General features: G+C 40.5%; 1 protein-coding gene across 1 annotated transcript in view; it reads left to right on the forward strand.

Annotated features, from left to right (window-relative positions):
- Positions 1–22,920, forward strand: part of SNX2 (sorting nexin 2) — a 36,352-nt gene extending 13,432 nt beyond the window's left edge. The window contains exons 3-15 of the mRNA XM_072141290.1: positions 1,629–1,792; positions 2,998–3,064; positions 3,282–3,325; positions 4,461–4,602; positions 7,738–7,816; positions 8,211–8,286; positions 11,349–11,462; positions 11,704–11,797; positions 13,001–13,206; positions 15,336–15,479; positions 19,151–19,231; positions 19,335–19,406; positions 22,432–22,920. Of these exons, the coding sequence (XP_071997391.1) occupies positions 1,629–1,792; positions 2,998–3,064; positions 3,282–3,325; positions 4,461–4,602; positions 7,738–7,816; positions 8,211–8,286; positions 11,349–11,462; positions 11,704–11,797; positions 13,001–13,206; positions 15,336–15,479; positions 19,151–19,231; positions 19,335–19,406; positions 22,432–22,482 (1,334 nt within the window). The 3' untranslated portion in view covers positions 22,483–22,920. The remainder of the gene's footprint in view (positions 1–1,628; positions 1,793–2,997; positions 3,065–3,281; positions 3,326–4,460; positions 4,603–7,737; positions 7,817–8,210; positions 8,287–11,348; positions 11,463–11,703; positions 11,798–13,000; positions 13,207–15,335; positions 15,480–19,150; positions 19,232–19,334; positions 19,407–22,431) is intronic.
- Positions 22,921–24,300: the final 1,380 nt, after the last annotated feature.

Below are 24,300 nucleotides of genomic sequence, written 5' to 3' on the forward strand. Positions count from 1 at the left end.
AGTGGGGTCATCCTGGTTCACTTCTTAAAGGGCTTGTATATGCCCCGTTATCCATTCAGTATAGCCCTTTGTGAGTTGCTAAATAATATAGTTTTATTCATTCCAGTTTTGCGTTCTGTAAAGAGAGAAGGAAAGAAACAATTTCCTTGATTAGAACAGAGTAGTTATTTTCTGGCTATCATCTCTTATATGTTTTGGCTGTTTCCCACTTTATCTCACCTTCAAGATCGAAAACCTCTGTAAACCTGACTGTACAGGTTATGCACTGCATGCACTATACAGAGGGAATCTTTCAGCACTTGTCACCCTGCAGAACTGCTGACAGTACCTGATAATCTTTATTTATATAGCGCACATAGATTACGCAGCTCTGCACAGAGCTTGCCAAATTGGTCCCTGTCCCCATGGGCTCACAATCTAAACAACCTACCAGTATGTTTTTGGAGTGTGGGAGGGACCTGGAGAAAACCCAACGCAAACATGGAGAGAACATACAAACTCAAATGCAGATGTTTACCTGGGTGGGGTTTGGACTCGGTACCCCAGCGTTGCAAGGCAGAAGTGCTACCCACTCAGCCACCGTGCCGCCCATAGGTGACCTGTGGAATTTTGTAATGGAGCCATGACCGAGAGAAAGCGGCTGTTAATCTGTCACATGCTTCATCGGGAAGGGACCACTGGTTGTTCTGTAATTTCCACAGGAATTTGTCCCAGACCTTTTTCCTCCTCTTTTGCATTGATGGGTCTAGAGTTCATCCAGGCGAATGAGTTGGTTAAAAATGAAGATGAATACCTGCTGTGTCTGTGGGTAACATGCTTTAAAGGTCACTATGGTGCCAAGTATATGTATGTATACTGAATGCTGGGATGGCTGCCGGTCACAGGCACAAGGGAGCCAAGCCACCATCATGTGTGACAGTTTAATGACATCTGGGTTGATTGGTAGATCTATATCCAAATAAATTTTATTACAACCGTTAAAATGTCCTTTGATCCATTGGCTTCCTCTATGGATGGTTTGCACCACTTCCATTAGGCTTTTATTATTTGAGATTGAAGAAATCACGCTGCAGCTCACATCCAATTTTCTGCTCAAAGAATGGAAGCTCTAATGGATATGGTGTAGACGGACATTAAGAGAAGCCATTGAAATCAATGTTTTGGTGGACCTGTAAAATGGTTGAAGGCATCACTAATTTATCATAAATTTGAGTTATAGTTTTAGGGATTTTTGTTTTGGTAGAAGACAAAACTAAAATTATTGTTTTTATGTCATATAGATTGTAGATTTTATCTGCGTTCAAAGTAATTACACTTTTTATTAAAATGTGTTTATTGCTGTACTTACTGTATTGGAAAAATCCTCCTACAGGTCCTTATTGACCAATTGATTTGAATTTCTAACACCTGTACAGAATTATAGTGCTGCTTTTTGTTGATTGGGGAAAAAAACATCCAACTACTAGGACATTTATATAAAAGGTGACAATTAAAAAATTGGGAAAAAATTTCTTAAGCTTTGGATGGAAACCAGGTTTCATGCTTGACTTATGCTGGATAGAACCATTTTACCAATTTTTAGATTTGTACTTGCAAACCAGGTAATTTTATTTTCTTTTTTCTCCCAGAAGCTACAGACGAAGTTTCTTTGGATAGTCCTGAGCGGGACCTAATCCTTTCCTCTGAGCCCAGTCCGGCCATCACTCCTGTGACCCCTACATCACTCATAGCCCCACGGATGGAAGCTATCAATATTTCTGCTCCTGTTATTTATGATCGTTCCCGAGATGAGGTAACATTATGTACTCCTATCTATCCCTGCTCTGTTCTCCTATAGCATTAAAGGGGTTGTCCAGAACATTCCAGCAAATAATTGATATTGTTTGTGTAATGGAGTTATACAGTTTCCCAATATACTTTCTGTATCAATTCCTTACGGTTTTCTAGATCTCTTGCTGTCATTCTACAGGAAGCTTCATTTTTTTTTTAACTTTTGGTGGATAAACACTGGTTCATGGTCATGTGATGTCACACAGGTGCACAGCTTATATCACCGAAAGTAATTATATATAACGAGCCGTGCACCTGTATGACATCACATGACCAGAGAAGCAGTTTCTAAGCACAAGAAGTAAAAGATGAAGCGTCCTATAGAATGACAGCGGAGCAAGCGGAGATTTAGAAAACCACTAAGAATGGTTGCAAATTCTATGTGGGTGAGGCTGGGTTTGCATTGTCCAGGGAAGCTGAAGGCACATGTAACAGTATTAATAATATCTATGTGTATATCATTAAAAGATTCTGCAGCACTTTGCAAATCAAAGTGACAATACAGAATCACAAGCTATTTCCCAAATCCCTAACTTGGATTACTGACTGCACCTAAAATTTTATAAATTGTTACTATTTTTTGTGCTTAGATAGTGCCAATGTGACCTGCAGACCTTGTTGTCATTTATTGTCCCCAGTAGGCCAGACAGTGTTGCATTTTGGGGAGTCGGTAGTGTGGCTTGTAGATTTCTTAGTTGCACATCTAGAGGTAAAACCCTCAAAAAGATAAATTGTGATCCTGTTATGTACAGCTCTAGTGAGACCACATCTGGAACACTGCGTCCAGTTGTAGAGACTCCGTCATGGATAAAATAGAACTGGTCAAAATCTGCAAGAGTGTAGGATGTACAGGCCCAGCTGCAACATCTGGGTCGCAGAATACCATACAGAACCTGTATGACTCCATGCCCCATCAGATCTCATCTGATTTTCTCCTTATGACTATTATGAAATTATTCTATTATGTTCTCTCTCTGTTTGCGTGGGTTCCCTCTAGTTTCCTCCCACAGTCCAAAACACACTGGTAGGTTGATTAGATTATGAACCCCATAGGGCACAAGGACCTATGTGCAGCGCTGCGTAATCTGTGTGTGCTATATAAATAAAGAATTATTATTTTCATCATTTCTAAATAAAACCCTCACATTCACCTGTTTTTATCTACAGATTGAGGAGGAAGCAAATGGAGATTACTTTGATATAGAAATAGGAGTCTCAGATCCTGAGAAAGTTGGTATGTAAATGATATGGATGTACAATGGTGCTCTTATTCTTCTGGACACATTCCCAATATGTTATTTTCTGTATACTTCATGGGTCATTATATTCATTGTGGTTAAGGTGTAGCTGATTATTATCCTGTGATGAAATAGATAAGTATCTCTCATGATATATATAACCGGTATTTGCTTCTGTCTGTAGGAAATTATGAGATTTTTTTTTAATTTCAGGTGACGGGATGAACGCTTACATGGCCTATAAAGTAACAACAAAGGTTGGTCCTCGTCGCATTTGTATAAAGCAGAAGATTTGAGTGCCCCAGGTTTTAACACTATGGGGCAGATTTATCAAGCTTTCTGAAAATCTGAATATTTCTAGTTGCCCATGGCAACCAATCACAGCTCAGCTTTCATTTTACCACTGCTCATGAATATTTTAAAGGGGAGCTGTGATTGGTTGTCATGGGCAACTAGAAATATTCTGACTTTGAGACAGCTTGATAAATCTGCCCCATATGCTAGTGTGAGCTTATTTAAAGGGAACCTGTCATCAGAAATTGGCCTAATAAGCCTCAAGGAGCTTAGCAGCTTCTAGATGATGTTTCTTTCATGGGCCAATGTGGAGGCATTATTCAGAAAATCCACTTTGAATTGAGATGTAAATTGGTTTTCTGAAATAGAAGAAGGTGGAGAGTTTAACACTGAAGTCGGCTTTCCCTGCCTTAAAATCCCCCCTTCGCTGTAATTGATGGTCCCGCGTCCAGGGACATCATTGATCAGATCTTCTAAAGTCCGGCACATGATGCCAATCACATGGGAGAAGGTGTTGAGAGCTTGGCTTCAATGTTAAATTCTCAGCCTCCCTGACTTTATACATCTCACTTCAAAGTTGCTTTTCTGGATGATGCCACCAAGCTGGGTCATGAAAAACACATGATCTAGAAGCTGTTCAACTGCTTGACAACATACTGCCAGTGGTTTAGTAGGCCAATTTATGATGACTGGTTCCCTTTAACATAAAAAACACCATTTAGGGAAATTGGCAAGAAGAACACACTACATGCATGTCTGTAGCAAATAGTTACTAGTTTGGATAACAATGGGAAACTTTGTTATATATAGTATCGAAGGAAAATCCTGTTACTCATCTCTTATCCCGCCTGCTAAACTGCTCAGATCTGTCTTCAGTGGAGACAGATTGCACTTAATCTGGTAAAAAAATGACCCATTGATGTCCTGAAGTTAACTTTCCAAAATCAACAACATAACATCTTTTGCAACACCAATCTCCACTCCTACAGCACCTCTGGATTATTATCATTTACACTATTTCAGTAAATATGTATATTACAAGTGTTTGTTTTTTTCCTGGAGAATAAACTAGCTGTATGTTTTTCTTAATCCTTCCAGACGTCTTTGTCTATGTTCAACAAGAACGAGTTCTCTGTGAAGAGACGGTTCAGCGATTTCCTTGGGCTTCACAGTAAATTAGCAACAAAATATATGCACTTTGGATATATTGTCCCTCCAGCTCCGGAGAAAAGTATTGTAGGTGAGAGGTCTTTTGTTGAACCCTTTTTTGTTTTTACATCCAAACTTTTTTTTTTTTCAAGCCATAAACCTATTAGTGAGTATTTGTGAGCAGAACTTCTGTAGAAATATCAGTTTTCTCCACATACAGGAAACAAGTTGTCAAAAGTTAGAGATAAGGCGTTTAAACAATGTATTGGGTTATAAAAAGCCTCCAACAAGCTTGTTACACAATAAAGTCGCTGGAAAGGAAAAGGAAGAAGCTGCAGGAAGGTGAACGCTGGTTGTAACACGACTTTATTTACAGAATACAAACTGGGAGGTGATATTTTATTATCCATAGGCAGCAAAGGGGGAAGGGAACAAAACATCATATGAGCAGTACCTGATCCTGCAAGCTGCTTTGTAATTCACCCCTTTATGACATGATCTGAAAAGGCTCTAATGGCCGGGAACATTTTAGCAAATTTTGGTTTGGTTATTGGTTTAAGAGCGTATTGGTGGGGATTTTTTGTGTGCTACCCCTGACACACAGGGCTAGTAAAAATGTTTTACTTTTAGTATAGATTTTTTTTTAACCTTTAAAGGGCTATTCCCATCTGGGCATTAACATTTAAATAAATTCATTTGCCATATGTAAACATTTCTTCAGTTAGATGTAATTAAAAAAAAATGTTCTTGTGTGAAAATAATTTCTCATAAATGTAGCCATGTTGTCCCTTAGAAACGAGATAGCTTTCTCTGATACGACCACCTCACATTTTGGCAGGGGTGGTCAGACATGCACTATTGAGTCCTGTCTGACCTCCTGGCTTCAGCGTTCATTACCACAGGACATCCGTAAGACCTGCAGTAACTCCAGACATGTCATATGCAAAAACTTTTTGTTTCTTTGTCTAATCACTCCTCTAGAGGTGGTTGTATCCAAGGACACAGTCTTGTTTCTAAGGGACCATACGACTACATTTCTGAGAAATTATCTTCACACAGGAACATTTTTTTTAATCACATTGAAGAAATGTTAATTTATGGCAATGAAATTGAATGTGAATGCCCAGACGAGAATACCCCTTTAACTTCTCACCTACTTTTCAGTAAACTTTGCATAAATCAGTAGGATAAGTGAATACAAGAAACTTTTGTTCTCTTATTAGAGCTAACTGCTATCCTCTCCACTTATTTTGGCCATTATCAACCCCCCTCCCTTTCTAATCTGCTTTTGACTGTTCTACTGAATTCTGTCTTGTGTGTAACAAGACAGAAGCTCCCTGGGGTGTAGGATTAGATGGAAGCTCTATGAAGGAGGGAGGGGATAGTGACTTCAGATTCACCTACAGATACCGCAGAGGGTAGAGGTGCTAGAAAATAACAATTCACACTATGGCCAGAAACTGTTATACCTCATGTGCACACACGACCACCGATTTCCTAAAAAGTTTGCTGAAAGATACAGCGTACTATAAACGGGCTATTCTATAAAGGATGTTTGTTACTGATCCCTTGAAGGGGTGACCGCTGTGACCCATACAATCCTTACAGCAGGGATCTCTGCACATCTGCTCTGCTGTCTTGGCACTCGGAGATTGAATGGAGCATTAGGGCACATCTATGGCCTCCACTCCTCCTTTTTTACTTGTCATGTCTCTGCCATTGACCCTTTGTTCAACACCCCCCCCCCCTAAAAGGGATTCCTGCATGATTTGGGTCTAAAGTCACAGTTGCAGGAGAGGGAGCTCTGCAGTTTTGGTTGGGAGTATTTGAAGTTGGGGAGAAGCAAGAAAAGTTTCTGTCCCTGGCTGTGTGTATGTAATGAATAGGAGCAGGGATGAGGGGTGAGACACTATAAGCTACATCGGGAGTAAAGATCACAGCCTACTCCTGTCATCTCTTCCTCTGGAGGATGCAGGAACATTTCTTCCTGTACAGTCAGGGAGGATATGTGCTCTTTTATAAGTCCTGCAGGGCTGTTCGTCTGCTCATGTCATCGCCCCTTGTAGCCCTGCTACATCTGTGTAGTTTTTTTTTTATTGAGATGTGCATGTAAAGTGACTGCGCATTTTTGTGCATCTGTGTTAGGAAAACATAACAGATGGATAAAAAATTGCATGAAGGTGGCATTTTCACAATGTGCTAGGTTACTTATTTTAGAAAATATATGGGCGTCTGGAAGTATCATTTTATATCAATTCCTAATGGTTTTCTAGATCTCTGCTTGCTGTCACTCTATCGGAAGCTTCATAATTTCCTTCCTGTGGATAGAAGTTTGTCCCTGGTCATGTGATGTCACACAGGTGCACTTGTTATATCAGAGTTGTGTGTTATAACGAGCTGTGCACTTGTGTGTCATCACATGACCAGGGACCGGTGATTATCCACAAGAAGTAAACAATGGGGCTTCCTATAGATTGACAGCAAGCAGAGATTTAGAAAACCACAAGGAATTTATACAGATAGTATGTTGGAGAACTGTATAACTTTTAATTACACAAACAATTATTTGCTCAAAGTGGACAGCCCAATTAAAATGTTAAAGACAGGATTTATTGTAGATCCAGTGCTCAAGAAATAAGAGCAGAACTGTATACTCCTGAAGAAAGACTGGAAATAACACTGAGTGTCTGGGATCTTTCATCTGAAGAGAAATTGGAATATTCTTGGTATTACAATGGTTAGGCTCAGTTCACACCTGCGTTCAGCAGGTCCAGTTTCCTCTTCCGATTTGTTAGAGAAAAGCAGCCTTCCATACATTGAAGTCAATGGGGAATGGAAGACTTTCCATTAACCTTCCATTCTTCATTTCCTAAAATGGAGAGTGCAACAGAAACCCCTGTGCAGGTATGAACTGGGATGGACGTCAGGCAGTGTGTTCTGACTGATTTTACTTTTCACTGTGTAAGTATATTGTTGTATTTTAAATGAATTTTGATTAATGAAGTAACAATTTTTACGCAGTATGATTACTTGTATTTGGACCATGGTTTTTGCTCTGTTTATTAGGAGGTTTTTATAGTTATTTCATGAGAGTCGTGGCAGTCTGCACCCTGGCTTATTGATGCACAATTGTGCATTTTTCACTACTTTTTTTTATTTTTGTATAGGTTGTTTGTAATTGTAGGTTTGCAGGTATGAACTGAGCCTTAATGGTTTTATTTTGAAGGTATGACTAAAGTTAAAGTGGGGAAGGAAGACTCTTCATCCAATGAATTTGTCGAAAAGAGAAGAGCTGCTCTAGAGAGGTAAGTGATTCCGATTACCTTTACTCTTTGGACACATTTGTGCTTCTGCTGGTCCACATATGTGACTGTAGCTGTGTAAGTGCTGCCTGCCAGCCCCGTGTTATTGCATCTCATTTATGTTTGCGCTATTGTGTGTGTGTGTATACACACCTCTGCCAAGACTGGTTCTTAAACAGGATTATTTGGTTTGGAATAAAAGGCTCCGGGCCAATCTTATCACAATGGGCAATGACATTTACAACATTGGCTTGTAACCATGTGTAGGGGGACAATCATAATAGCTGGTGATTCTTTACTGTAAGGATAGGGTTGTAATGATAACTCATAAACCTCCAGTATAAAGGATGTAACTAGCCTCGGAGTCCACATCTAATGTTGTTTTTTTCCTGAATAGATATCTTCAACGAACTGTAAAACACCCCGCGCTGCTACAAGATCCCGATGTTAGACAGTTCTTGGAGAGCTCTGAGGTTAGTGGATGGAACTTGCAGCAGTAGTGGACCTGTTGTGTGTTTGAAACCAGCAGCATCAGGTCCCTTGGTTCTGTAGGTTTTAATTGTAGCATGTGTTTGAGATTTGTTTTGGAGAGGCTTTCCGGCTTATGGGATACTGTTGATGTTTGATTTGGCATTGTTATGCTCTATGGTCACATGGTCTGGATTGTCCTCTAGAAAGCCTTATTACCATATTTTTCGGACTATAAGACGCTTCTTAGTATAGAACACACCCCAGATTTAGGCTACCAAAAAAAGGAAAAATATATTTTACGTCAATTAAAATATCCCTGTTGGTCGCACTAAAGCAGAGCACACACAGCTCTGCATTATCCATACAGTTACACACAAAGCTCTGCATTGTCCATACAGTTGCACACACAGCTTTGCATCGTTCATACAGTTGCACACACAGCTTTGCATCGTTCATACAGTTGCACACACAGCTTTGCATCGTTCATACAGTTGCACACACAGCTCTGCATCGTTCATACAGTTGCACACACAGCTCTGCATCGTTCATACAGTTGCACACACAGCTCTGCATCGTTCATACAGTTGCACACACAGCTCTGCATCGTTCATACAGTTGCACACACAGCTCTGCATCGTTCATACAGATTCACACACAGCTCTGCGTCGTTCATACAGATTCACATACACACTTCCCCTTTTTCCTACCCTGTCCTAGGCCAGCATGTCCCCATTCTCCCAGTATAAGATCCTGTGGTGATAAGAAATATGTGATCAGTCACACCTGTGACTACCTGTCTGTAGGTAGAGGAAGAGCGCAGTACGGAGCCTCTCCTCTCTGGGAGATCGGGTGCAGCTCTATATCAGGGCATCACCCGATCTCCATTACAGCGGTCAGGAGGGTCTGGCAGTGCTTGTCCTCCTGACCTTCATTCTATAAGACGCATGCACTTTTTAGCAAGATTTTTTCTTGCTAAAAAGTGCGTCTTATAGTCCAAAAAATATGGTAACTTATTTACTGCTGAAAAAAATGCATTGCTTACTTTTTAAGGTAGGGGCTAAAGAAAGAATTCCAATTATGCCAAAATCTGCTGAGTGGCACCAATAAAAGGTGCAGGTGGTGAATGGTCTAATAATCCTTTTTCTTTGATATTTGTATCATATATCGTGGTGGCTAACCCTCGGTCATTACTCTTGTGTAATCCCAGCTCAGCTCAACAAATATGAGAATATAGAATTTTTTTTTTTTTTTATCGGCTTTTAGATGTTCAGCTAGTCACCTTTTAGATTAGAGTCAAAGATGAGGTGCAATCATTTTTAAGGTTGGGCTATCAGAAGTACTCCAGTGACAATGGAGTTTTTGAAGAACTGAAGTTCCACTATTTAAATGTATAAATTGTGAGGTGCAGCCACTAGATGAGTACCTAGCGTTCACTATTTGGAAAATAGACATTCTTTAGAGTTGTTGCCCTTTACTTTAGGCCGGTTGCGGTTCATATGCTGAACAGAATAGGCCTTAAAGGGAACCTGTCATCAGACATTGGCCTAGTAAACCACTAGCAGTATGTTGTCAAGCAGCTGGGCAGCTTCTAGATAATGTTTCTTTTATGGCCTGGTGTGGCAGCATCATCCAGAAAATCAACTTTGAGGTGAGATGTAAATTTGTTTACTGAAGTCAAGAAGGTGGAGACTTTAACACTGAAGTCAAGCTTTCCCTGCCTTAAAATGTCCCCTTTTCTGAAATTGATGGTGCTGCATCTAACTTCATGAAAGAAACATAATCTAGAAGCTGTTCAACTTCTTGACAACACAATGGTAGTGGTTTATTAGGTCCATTTCCCCAAAAATAAGACGGTGGCTCCTAAAGAGGCTCTTGGTCTTATTTTCAGGGGATGTCTTCTTTTTACATGAACAATTCGGAATTATTTTTGAACCAAAAAAAACCACATCATTTATTAATATCCTGTAGTCCTGGCATCACATTCATCAGCATATAATTCTGAATACCATTAAGAAAGTCTTGTTACTCTTTGTCCGTGTATAACAATCTCTGTTACATTTTCAATCGTGGTATTTAAATAAAAAATCTTGCTTATTGTGCATATTAGAAAACTTACATTTACCTTTTAAAAATCCTATCCAAATGTATATGAGCTAAAAATGAAAAGCATTTGATTTGTTAAGTCACACTGAGAGGCTAGAGAGAAAACATAACTCAACCATGTTCAGCTCCAAAGCACCTGGAAGCATTTGTTGGTGTCATTTTAATCCCAGCTTTAAGATTGAATTTTTTGTGAATAGGTGTGTGAATTATTTGTGTCAATTACAGGAATTGGAGCTTTATCTGTAGCACACATAACCACGCTCCTATCTGAAAGTTGTTTTAAAAGACACTAGCAGCATATTTCTAGGTGCTATGGACCCAAGATAAGGGGTGTGAGGCGACACTGTCCCTCCATCCTATCACAACATTCGTCTGAGGCAAAAATTGGCTTTTCTTCAGCTCCCCTGCATACATCTATAGAAGAGATTTCTTTTTTTCTTTGGGTAAATTGGTGAGTTTTAACATAAAGGGAATTGTAAAAGGATATTTCATGCCCTGCTGTAGGGGGCTATGGTGTGAAAACTAGTGACGGGGTCCCTTTTTAAGGTTTTTGTTTAGCTCATTGATTCTTTGATTAAGTTTTAATTTGTTTTTGCTTCCATCTCTGTGTAAAAATGCTAAAAAAAAAAATATATATGAAAAATACAAAGTGATGGAAGACCTACGCTGGCTACCTGATTGAGCCGTCCTAAGCTTTGGGACCCTCCTTCTATTGACCTTTGGCAAACACCACATTTGTTCATCTATATGTAAAAGCAGTAAATGAAATTCAGTCTTTTTTTTTTCCTCCTGTTTTCCGCAGGGATAGGAAAGGCAGTAAATCAGAAAAAATGAGTTTACTCTGTATTGAAATGTAATATAGTGGAGAAAATGTAACATCCTTTTTATTTGTGCTTTGATGCTCTTCTCGGGCTGTAACCTTTAACCGCTTAGTTTGCCCTTATTTGTCATTCAATTGCAGCTGCCGCGAGCGGTTAGCACCCAGGCGTTGAGTGGAGCAGGATTATTGAGGATGGTAAACAAGGCTGCAGACGCTGTCAACAAAATGACAATCAAGATGAATGAATCGGATGCCGTAAGAGCTGATTTTTTTTGAATTGTATAATGATGGCCATTGGAGGTTAAACAATCGCATTTTAAGCTCATAGACGGAGAACGTAAGATAATTTACCTATTGACTCTATTCTCTTTGGTCTGTTGAGCAGCACGGTGGTATGTAACTTGTCAACCACTAGTAAATCTAATATAACATAGTTTTTGTGCCTTGATAAATTGGACCTTTTTTTTTTTTTTTCTTCATTTTTCTTCATTGTCAGTGGTTTGAAGAAAAGCAGCAGCAATTTGAGAATCTAGATCAACAACTTAGGAAACTGCACGGCAACGTTGAAGCCTTGGTCTGTCACCGTAAAGGTTTGCCCCATTGTTATTGTGTGTGTGTGATGTTGTATATTACATTTTATTATTTAATCGTTGGCATTTTTAAAACTAGGGACTATAAATATTCCATTAAATTATGCTTTTTTTCCCCTTCCACGTGATATACCATATTTTTTGGGCTATAAAACATGTACCCAAGTTTTGGACATCAAAAAAGAAATCTGGCTCCAATTAAAAATTCCCTGGTGTTTGTTCACACATCTCAGCAATAGCTCTGCTATATGCACATACAGACATCTCTTATATGTGTACGCGGGTGGCTCTGCTGCGCTCGTGTACGCGGGCGGCTCTGCTGCGCTCGTGTACGCGGGCGGCTCTGCTGCGCTCGTGTACGCGGGCGGCTCTGCTGCGCTCGTGTACGCGGGCGGCTCTGCTGCGCTCGTGTACGCGGGCGGCTCTGCTGCGCTCGTGTACGCGGGCGGCTCTGCTGCGCTTAAACTCTCCATTCCACATACCTCCTCCTTACCATTCAGCATTTCATTTCATGTGACTAAGGTGATGTCATCTAAGGTCCCTTACCCACTAACAATTGCAAAAGTCTACCCCATGTATTTATCTGTTAACATGAAATCGCAGCAGTAGAGTAGAAAGAAAAGTTTGAAATATCAGATTTTTATGTGAAATCATACCACAAGAGTTTCTAGGTAATTTGGGGCCCACAATATGGCCATCTGAAGTGACTCTTCTTATCCAGAAAGTAATGCTTCTCAGACAGAGAGTGACTCTTCTCTGTTCATTTGCATATGGTGCAATTCTAGAAATAACATTTTGTACCCTACCTGATGGGGCTTTTAGTTAAGGGAGACCCTCAATAATAGAGGTTTTTCATTAAAATACATTTATCTCCAATTCCCAGAGCACTGTGAGGGTTCTTGATGGGTGTCATTGTGGAGATTCCCATTCCACATACACATCATCTGTAAGGTGTTATCAGACTACACATCGACTAAGACTACTCTGGGACATTTAAAGGGGGGGGGGGGGGTGAGCAGGGACCTGGATCGTTAACCTTTTAATGACATGAGCTTTACTAGTGCGGGTAGGACATACAGGCCGGTTACAAATATTCTCCTAAAATGACTGCAGGTTTTTATTATTTTAATGTGAACAGTCTTTATGTACATTTAACTTTTACCAGGGAAATGTCTGACATTATTTGTCCACCTTTGCTTCTAGAGCTGTCGGCTAACACAGCTGCGTTTGCCAAGAGCGCTGCTATGCTGGGCAACTCTGAGGATCACACGGCGCTGTCCCGAGCTTTGTCGCAGCTGGCAGAGGTGGAGGAGAAGATAGACCAGTTACATCAGGAGCAGGCCTTTGCTGATTTCTATGTATTTTCAGAACTCCTGAGTGATTACATCAGACTCATTGCTGCTGTAAAAGTAAGTGCATTGTGTGCTGTGATGTGAATATGTCATCCAGCCTAGTATTATGTGCATACCTGAATACAAGACCATAATAAAGAATCCATTACCCACTGTTCTACACCTTAGACAAGGCTTTCCAAGACTGAAAACCTGGTGCAGATATAATCATATAGGTCAGCTGAGCGACGATATTGCTCCTTGGTATAGGACTAAACTCTTAATAACTTTTTCAGTTCATCCTTAAGATATTTGCTGGTCAGGGCATCGTTCAGGCCTGTCATGCTCCCAGTCCCATAGTGGGACTAAATGATGACATAGTAGCGAAGAAAAGTTAACTGTGAAGTCTTTTGTATTCCTCAATGGTAATAATGAAAACTGCATCTTGTCCCATGAGAAACAAGGATGTGTAAAAACAAAAAAAAATACCTATGAAAAGATATAGCAAGTCTATGGGTGATGGCTTTGTGCATTGCTTGGCTATTTTGACCATTCCCATACGGATTAATGGAACAACATGGTCCGCCTGGGGCGCAACCCTTTAGTGAGTACAGGATCCCTGTTCTCCGTAGAGACTGTTTGTTGCTATATTTATTTCCAGTAGAGATGGTTTGATAATAAATAGACCCAACTAAACAAATGTGTTGTCCCTGAAAACTTAATCTCATACTGCAAAAAAACTAAGACACATATGTTATGTGGACAGATGTGAATGGAAAATGTATTGTCTTTAAAGGGATATTCCCGTCTCACTTTTCAATTCAATTCCTAACCCCTACCCTCCCCCCCCCCCCCAAAAAAAAATATTTTCTTCAGTTCATTGTTATTTTAACAAATTTACCTACATGCAAATGGGGCGTAGAGGCTTCCTGGCCACTGAATGCGCACAGCTAGCGCATGATCACTAGAGAAGGGCGGCTGGCAGGCATGCGCAGTAGCTTCACAGAGTCCTGATTGGTGGAGCATTACCGAGGGACAGCTGTGTACTGAAGCATGACGGCACTACCAGATGAAGAGAGGTTTTTTTTTTTTTTGTTACACCTCACTTCTCTTCATCCATTAGTGCTGGCTTGCTGCAGTACACAGCTGTCCCACGGTAAGGCTCAACCGTTCAGAACTACTACTGCGCATGCCCAGCAGCCAACCTGATCTAGCAAGCTGGGTGGTTGGAGATATGTGAACTGCACTAACTATGCACGTATACATATTCCCTTCAGTTTCGGAGGTCGGGAAGCCTCTCTTCATGCACCTGCTATCTAGTGTCAATATCGCGCTGTTGCTAAGGAGCAGGTATATATGAGCATATAGGTAAGTTTTCTTAAAAGAACAATGAATTGAAGACATTTTTTATTTTTTTGTGGGTTTGGGATTAAATAAACTGAAAGTAAGATAGAAATACCCCTTTATGTTTAGCTCAGAGGGTAAAAAGCATAATATTAAAGGATTGGTAACTCTTCATAAATCATCCCCATAGTGGATGTTAAGATTTATGAAATAAGTCCTCAGTTAAGACAGTACAGAGTTGGACTGGACAGTCTCATACTGCGCAGCACTCGTATAAGAGTGTCTGGTTATTGTTTTAACCTCCTATTATCCTCAAAATTGGACAAAATTATGTCGGGAAAGCGCTATTTTTTGCGCATATACTTTTTGCCAGGAAGCCATGCCCCATTTTCCATACTAGTGGAAGTGCCTGAAAATTGTCTAAAGCCCTTTATAAATAATAATTCCTTTATTTATATAGCGCACACAGATTACACAGCGCTACACAGATATTGCCAAATCAGTCCCTGTCCCCAATGGGGCAATCTAATCAACCTACCAGTATGTTTTGTGAGTGTGGGAGGAAACCGGAGGACCCGGAGGAAACCCACCCAAACACTGAGAGAACATACAAACTCTTTGCGTGATGTGGACAGTTATTTTGGTGCAAAAAACTTGGGGGAAATTCCCTAAGTGGAGGTCGCCTCTTCCTCCTAGTGATAAGAAATGCGTAGGTCGGACCCTGCTGAATCCCTGTGATTTAAAAATGGTTTAAAAATAAAAGAAGATTTTAACTTGCCTGCAAGTGCTGGATTCTCCATGTGTGTGGAGTTTGCCCTGGATACTAGATAGTGATGCAGAATCACATGACTTTTTATTCCCAGGGTGTATTTGATCAGCGAATGAAGTGTTGGCAAAAATGGCAGGATACCCAGGTCACCCTGCAGAAGAAGCGCGAGGCAGAGGCCAAGCTCCAGATTGCCAACAAACCTGACAAACTCCAGCAAGCAAAAGATGAAATCCGAGAGGTACCGATCTTATTCCTAGCGCTGATCTAACCACTTCTCCTGCCCTGAATTGTGTGCAAGAGCAGCCAGCAGCACCAAGCCCAGATCGCTGAACTACCGCCTTACATCACACTAGTCTCCTTCAGGTTTCATCCAAATAATTGCAATTATGGTTTTTTTTAATATTTCATGGAAAAAAACCTGTGTTTATTTTAAATGTTCACATTATTGTGTGTGTAGTAAAGTAGTCAGAGGAGTTACTTGTGTGAAGATGTACCTGGGCCCCATAGGAAGAGACCAGTACTATAAAGGCCTGGTACAGATTTTTCTTCCAGTTACACCTCTGAAAATAGTTCTTATGTGTGGACACGATGCATATGAAAGCAGAAGGCTTAAAACAATGAATTTTTGATGATTTTTTTCCCCCATGCTTCAAAAAGGAGATTGAAGAGGTAGGAAATGATTCCTCATTCGCTATTCTGTGGTAGATTGTCTTGTGTGTGTTGTCCCTGTGTATACTTCTACATAGATATGTTGTGGTTCTCTGTCTATATTTGGATTATGTTTTCAGGTGGTGTCTGATAGCTCTGCTACCATCATCCTCCAGATACATAATGGGGGCATTTATCATGGCTTGTACACCCGGCCAGGAATTGCACATCTTTCTCCCTCTATGCCACCTCCTCACTGAGTGGTTGCATTAACTATCCTGCACTAGGTTTCTATGCCAGACGGGACATAGCGTATAAATTAATCCAGGCACCAGATATACAAGGAGGCCGGAGCCCTATAAGGTATCCAGTGCAACATGCGCAAGAGGGGAAGCTCCATGTATTTTGCTTGTCAGTATGGTGTGTTGTGTCCTTGTTTCCATTATGTAGATGTTTATATTAAAGGAGAGCATGTCAATTATCCGGACAATTTATTTTTTCTGGTTCTTAAAGGTATCCTGTCACCACATTTTCACAAATACTAGTGACAGGTTCCCATAGAGCCCTATTAACTAAATATCTGCGTTCTTTTAGCTACTAATTGCCTCCCTCACATCCGCATAGATCAACTTTAACTTGTATTACCTGGCATTAGAGGGGGCGTGTCCTGCTCAAATTGCCCTTCCCATCTACTCCTCCCCATGTTTCTTCTCAGCATGTCATGTGACCAGGCTGATGTCATCTTAGGATCATTTGCAACGTCTGCCCCATGTATGCATCTGATCACATGAAATCACAGCATGCCTCCATGGAGGATGGGGAGGAGTAGAAATCCATGGAGGCATGAGGTATGCTGTGATTTCATGTGATCAGATACATTTGCAACTAATACAATAATAACTTTATTATCCCAGGGGGAACTTAAAGTGTCACTTCTGCAATACACAATTCAAACAGAAAATATTAATAACAAATAAAAACACACATAAAACCACAAACACAATGAGCACACAGGATACACATAAAAATAAATATACATATAAATATATGCAATAAATAGATCCCCCCCCCCCCCCATTTTACATTTCTAAAATACATTACACACAATCTTGACTAGGTCTACCTTTGCTCATAATATTTGACAGCTGGAGAGCAGCTGGTATAAATGTCTTCTTGAACCACTCCGATCCGCACCGCATCAGAATAAAACGGGAGCTAAAACCACTCATCTGCGCCCGGAGTATATCATACATGGGGTTTTCGATATCATCTCTAATTTTGTCTAATTTCTTCAATATTCAACACTCAACCAATTCCTTTCATTTCTGAAAGGACACGCCCACTATCGAGAAGCCTTCTTGATTATCTTATTCAATCTCTACTAGAAATACAGTTACCCCAAGCTGCTAATGCAAAAGCAAATGCACTCATCATAACCGTACGATAAAAACATAACATCATTGTCCTTGACACATTAAAATGACCTTAATCTACGTAAAAAGAATAGATTACTGTTAGCGTGTCTGCATACCTTCTCGATGTGCTCATGCCAGCTTAACTTATTGTCTATGTCTATCCCATGAATGTAACAGGACCTTAGATGACATCACCCTGGTCACATGACATAGAGTGGCCAATCATGCAACACAGCAGCATGGCCTAGCAGTGAGACCTGTCAATCAGGACTAGGGACTTGGGTACTTCGACCCTAGGAGGTCTGTACCAGTTTGCAACCAACACGGTGTTTGAGATCAGCATAAATAACATGTCCTGGAGTCTCTTATAGATTAGACTGTCATAGAGGCAGATCGTTGCTTCTTGATGACATCACAGAAAGCGATGATCCCTGCCAAAGTGGAGGCACCCATGCACCATTTATGAGTGTTAGCCAGTGAGCCCTTTCTATACAAATAGAAACTAATGGAAGTTGTGCAAACATTCATTCATTTTGACCAATAAATTAGACTGCCTTTTATTATTCTTTTAATAATGGCGGTCTAAACACAGGAGTGAACTGGGTCTTAGAGAGTACAGGCAGTCCCCGGGTTACATACAAGATAGGGTCTGTAGGTTTGTTCTTAAGTTGAGTTTGTATGTAAGTCGGAACTGTATATTTTATCATTGTAATCCCAGCCAGAACTTTTTTGGTCTCTGTGACAATTGGATTTTAAAAATGTTGGGTTGTCATAAGAATCAGGATTAACACTAAAGCTTCATTACAGACACCTGTGATAACTGTTATAGCTGTTTATTTAGCTAAGGACTAAAGTAAAATAAATTACCAATATCCAGAGGTCCGTTTGTAACTATGGGTCGTATGTAAGTTGAGTGTTCTTAAGTAGGGGACCGCCTGTACACAGAAATGTTATATTATGAAAAGAACAATTTACTAAAACTAATGTGACTGGTCAATTAGAAAGGTCTACTATACAGAGCTATACACAGTGTAGGGTAGCAGCCTTGGAGATCTGAGTAACCACACATGTGTGTGTGTGTGTGTGTGTGTGTATGTTATTAGTAGCAGGAGGATGGGAGAAATGCCTTTTATATTACAGGATTGCTGCTGGACTTGGATCACTTTGGGGTAGAGGGGGACCTTACACTACCGTGCTCTGCTGTGCCCGTATCTATCAATGGAAGGTCCTTGGAGGAGGAGGTGCTGCTGGTTCCTCTTGTGTACACACAATTGTGCTTGGTATATATGGAAAAATGCTTCTTTTAGTGAACAAAACAACCCATTCTAAACTAACAGAAGCAGTTCCTAATATATACTATATATATAGAGGGGAGGCTGTCAAAAAAATTGGAGAGCAGAACATCAAGGTGTTTTTTTTTTTTTTTTTTTTTTTTTTTTTTCCATAAGTAATACCTTAATGATTAAGTGAACTTTGACCCATGCAGTTGCTTCACATTGAAAACCCATGTAAAGGATCCAAGGGTTACTAAAAAACCTGGATATTAATCTTGGAAATATTCCTTTGTATTATGTTTGTGTCTCTTTATGTTGTGTGTTGTATGTGTTTTAGCTTGTGTGTATAATGTATATACGTGTAAAGTCTGCTATCCATGTGAGGACTCGGGGGTTGGAATGTAGAGTCTCCAATAATACAAGAAATCCATTCCCATTCCTTCCCAGTAGCTGGAGGCTTTATCCTCTATTACCTGCTGCTCCATTCTGGAGATTAGTCTCAGATTTTCCAATGTTGTTAAATATTACATCGTAAAGGTTATTTTGCATTGTACTTTTTCTTGTCTTCTCAGTTGGAAGAAAAGGTTCAGCAAGGAGAACGAGATTTTGAACAGATCTCTAAAACTATTCGCAAGGAAGTAGGAAGATTTGAGGTACAGTATTTACCTTGGGTCCCGTTTTTACTGAATTATTCATTAATTCATTCATTTTATGTCATGGAGATTTGACCTTAAACCTTTTTCTCTTCCCTTTTAGAAAGAGCGGGTGAAAGACTTTAAAACTGTTATTATCAAGTATTTAGAATCATTAGTACAAACACAACAACAGGTAATTCTTATATATTTTATGTGTATAAAATTACAAATCTGAAATCACTTATATTAACATTAAATATTTAGGGCCTGTCACCTTGACGCCCTCCGCCACCACTAACTGCACACAGTACATTTTTGATGTCTTTATCCTCTATCCAAGGGGTTAGTGCCAGCATTCTTCTAAAAAAAAAAAGACTTATGACTATTCATGTTCTGTTCAGTCATGGAGGTGGGGAGCTGCAGTATACAGTCAAGCTGCCCCGCCTCCTCGTGGACACTGCCAATACAGCTGAAGAGAATTCCTGAGGGAGGGGTGAGGAGCAAGGTTGATTTCTCTTCACATAGCCAGCCTCACTCTCACCCTCACCATTCTTAGGGAGTGGTTAATGATAAAGCAGAGCCGACTAACACAAAGCCACAATCTCTCTCACGACCTCTTCACTCCTTCCTCAGGAATTCTTCTCAGCTGGGTTAACAGTGTCTGCGTAAATGAGGAGGCAGGGTAGCTTGACAGTACACCTCTGTTCCTTGCCTACGTGACTGGAATAGAGGTCCTCAATAAAAGTCTTCTCTAGAAGAATGGTGGAGCTAGCCCCTTGAATAGATGCATCAGTGGAACATGTATAAAGACATCAAAACGTAGCCGCGTGTGGTTTGTGGAGGATAAGGGTTTGCTGGTGACAGGTTCTCTTTAAAATGACAGGGGAAATATAGGTAAATATACATTAAAAGGCCGGTGATTTGAACAAAAATATTCTTACCATGCACATCCACAAAACAAGGTGGGTAAAGCCTGTCAGAGCAGTTATCCCCCTGCTCCAGACAAACCATCATCCATTCCCAATAAAAGCCACATGTAAGTAATACATAAATACAAGTGTCACGTGAAATATTAATATATGGGTCCTGCCTGTCCTCAAAGTATTCCATAAAATTACGGTATATATAGAACAAATATGGCTTTTAAAAGATCGATGTACAAAGTAGTTACCCAAATGCTGAATAAGATGTGCAAAAAACCTGTAAAAAGCAGAAGAGGACGGGCCAAATGGTAGCGGAGGTACCCCACACTTATCGCCCACCAAGAAGAAGTCATACATTTTAGGTCCATACGTACAAGTGCTTACTAATAATATTGTTGTTCAATTTCTGCTCTGATCCATTACTTTTTTTTAAGTAATTGTAGATTACCAGACCTGAATGGCAGTGGGAATGGGGTTATACAATTATCCTAACAAGTACCTACACCATATACCTCTCACTCGGCATAGATAGTTTGTGAATGACTGGTCTCAGGAATGACATGCAGCATGTGCTGAGATCCTCAGGTGTGATATATATAGGAAGGAACACAAGTGTTGTTCTCTATTGTACTTAGAAGGGCTGTGCAGTCAGTAAGACAAACTCTCAACTCAGACTCCTCAGTTTCCTCAACTCCACCAAAAAGGTAACAGAGTCAACAGCCCTGTTTTTACTCATCACTCAGTGAGCTTCACTACTGAGCATGTACATAAGCTGCAGTACACATTGATCACATTTAAAAGCCTACAGGCCTCATGCAGCCTGTCAAGCCGTGAGTTGTGTTCTGCACCCTGCTGATGTAGTAATGTGCATAAGTAATGGAAGCTGTGAGTGTAGCTGTGAAGTCCTCGCGTCTCCTGGCTCCTTTCCTGCCGTTCCGCTCTGTGTCCTGACTTCTGATGCTGGATGAATGTGCTAGTGTCAGAACTCCAGGCACATTTCTGCTCTGGAACCTGATGCTGGCGCAAAGAACAAGTGCGGACACAGTGCTGAGCAGCACATGGAAGAAGGAAGAAGCCGCAGTGTGGTGCAGGGAGCAGATTTATTTTAAGTATTTGTCTACTCTTGGGTCTCCAGAAATTATCTACTCTGGAGTCTCGTCTCTACTTTAATGCCTACTCTTCCAGCAGTATTTAATTGCTGGGGTGATATGTATTGCTGTACTGTGGTCTCTATAATTTCAGTGGTGGCATTTTGTTCTGTGGTTATAGATGCATCTAGGGTGCTGGTTACTGGTGCAGACCCTTAAAGCTGAGCACAATGTGGCCTTTGGACCATTAAATGTTTTTCACCCCTGGCCTAAGTCTTCAGATCAGGAATGGAAATTTTATCATTTTTTATATATACATGGAGTTTTATTATGACCATGGTGCTGCAAGGCCTGTGTTACCAGTTCTTCCTTTTCTACTCTGACACATTATTACTATAAAATAATGAAGCAATGTTACCAGGATCAGCAACTTGGCGATGGCATACCTCCCAACCATCCCGGATTCAGCGGGACAGTCACGGTTTTTGGGCTCTGTCCCACCGTCACGGGCAGCTGGGAGAAAGTACCGGGTTCCCCCTGTCTCCCCTGCCTCCTCCTGGACCCGTACTCTAGAGCTGCAGAGCATTGCGACCAGGAGGAGGCGGGACCTGCTACCTCCTCACATGATGTCTGCATGAGTCATGTGAGGATGTAGCTCCGCCCCTCAACTGGATGGGGGACAGGAGGATTTTGGAGGAGGAGTGGTACAGGAGGAGAAGGCTGGAGGACAGGAGGATGATAATAGAGGATAGTAGGCCACAGAATGAGGCTGGAGGACAGGAGCTACGGAAGGAGGCAGGAGGACAGCCTATGCTTGTGGGTGGGACAATAGACGTGGTTTAGAAAAAGGGGGTGGGGCTGCTGACCCTCTTTCTCTCACCTAAAAGTTGGGAGCTATGTAATAGTATAACTCCCATTTATCTAATTCAGCGCTAGAAGATTGTGTGCTCCTGTTCTAAGGCTTCAACCTCTGATTATAGATCAGTCATTTAACATTCAGGCTCCGTTCAGATACAACATTTCAATTGCGTTTCGAAATAGATGGGGCGGAGCTTGTGATTTGCTTTGTTTACCTGCCACTAAATCGTGGGAAGAAGCTCCTCCTGTGCATCAATGGAGTTTCCAAATCTTTTAGCGGTTCATTTCTATGAACTCAAACTATAACCACCCGTCTTCTAATAATTTGTCTTACTTTCCTTTCTTTTAGCTTATAAAGTATTGGGAAGCATTTCTACCTGAAGCCAAAGCCATAGCCTAGAATGAGGACTATTCCACACTCCGATCATCAATTGACATTCACCGCATTCCACAATAAAATTGTGTTTCAGATCAAAGAAAATCTCAAGATAAACCACTCTATATTTTATTAACATGTGGCTTCTTTTTATATACTATTGCTTTTTAATAAGAGTGCTGCATGTCCTGACCCATTCCAATGGACTGTGGCATGATATTCTGCAATATTTTGCTGAATTGAACACTAATGTGTCTTACTATTTTGCATTTATCAAGTGCAGATGAAAGCAAGAAAGTTTTATTTTGAAGTATTTTCTTTGAAAAATCAGTTCTGTCAAATGATATTTACCTGATCTTTATGAAGCAAATTATTGTTGCATTTATAAGTGTTCACTTACACATTCCTGTACAGATATTATGATTTTGTGATTATGATAATAAAGGTATATTCCTTGTGAAATGCTCGTCTCTTTTGTACATGTTGTTACTGTCTTGTATTGGGTTATGATGAAATGTATAGTAAATACACAGCAGTTCACGGGGTTAAAAACTAAATTGTTAGTACTTGCACCAAGTCACATTTTGCCTTTAAACAATTGGAAAAATGACAAGCAACATAAAACTATTCATACTCTAAGAGGTTGGTTGTTGTTGATTTTGTTTTTTTATGACCTGTCCTAGGATCAAGGCCCCCTTATTTTTTTTTGTCTTTAGATGGCGTTTGCGCTGAGGCCATGGAAGGTCATCAAAGAGAAATATGGACTGCCGGGGAAACAGCAGCCCGGACGTTGTAACGCTTGTTTGTGTTGGTGCTGCTGTTCAAGCGGTAGACGGGGAGTCTTTGCATCATATTTCTCTATGATGCAAGGACTCCTGTCCTCTGTAATGTATTCAGCCCTTTGCATCTGACCTGCTCAAGGACTCATTTCATGGACCGAGCACGTACAAGTGCAGCTGGTCGAACTGGATGTCCTTCCCCATCGTGTAGTAGACCAGGGGGAATGGATTTGATCAAATGATTCCTTTAGTTCTCTACAGGATTTTCTGCAAGTGCCTCAGTGTGAAATCCTCTCTCACTTTTAAAGGGTTGTCTGAGGAGGACATCTACTTTATATCCCTGTGTCGGTCCCCAGCACTATACGGTATATGGAGATGGCTCTGTGTAGTAAATCTGCTCCCATTACTTTACTAGTAGCTGAACAAGAGGCCGACTCCATATCCAATTTTTTTGTTTTTAAATACAGGCAGTCCCCGGGTTACGTATAAGATGGATTCTGTAGGTTTGTTCTTAAGTTGAATTTGTATGCAAGTCGGAACTGTATCCTTTACAATTGTAACCCCAGACACTTTTTTTTTTTTTTTTTTTTTTTTTTTTTTTTCTGGCCCGGTGACATTTGGATTTTAAAAGTGTTGGATTCTCATAAGAACCAGGATTAACAATAAAGCTTCATTACAGACACCTGTGATAACTGTTATAGCTGTTTATTGTAGCCCAAGGATAAAGTCTGGTAAATTACCAACATCCAGAGGTCCGTTTGTAACTAGGGGTTGTCTGTAAGTCTGGTGTTCTTAAGTAGGGGACCGGCTGTAGACTATTTTTCACAAATGTGAGACTCCGATGTATCAACGAATAGCTTTTTTTCCATTTTGAGAATCCAATCCTGAAATTTTATGATCTTGATAAATTCCACATTTTGTAAATGTGGGTTTAAAATTGAAGGCTGAATACACATTGTGAGATTGGGTTGGGTGCCAGCGACTTCTCAGAATATGCTCTTCCTGAATATAGCTCCTCAGCATGTGCTACATCACAGGTTATGATATAAACAGCAGGTGGCCA

This window comes from Engystomops pustulosus, chromosome 1, assembly GCF_040894005.1.
Source record: "Engystomops pustulosus chromosome 1, aEngPut4.maternal, whole genome shotgun sequence".
Lineage (NCBI taxonomy): Eukaryota > Metazoa > Chordata > Amphibia > Anura > Leptodactylidae > Engystomops > Engystomops pustulosus.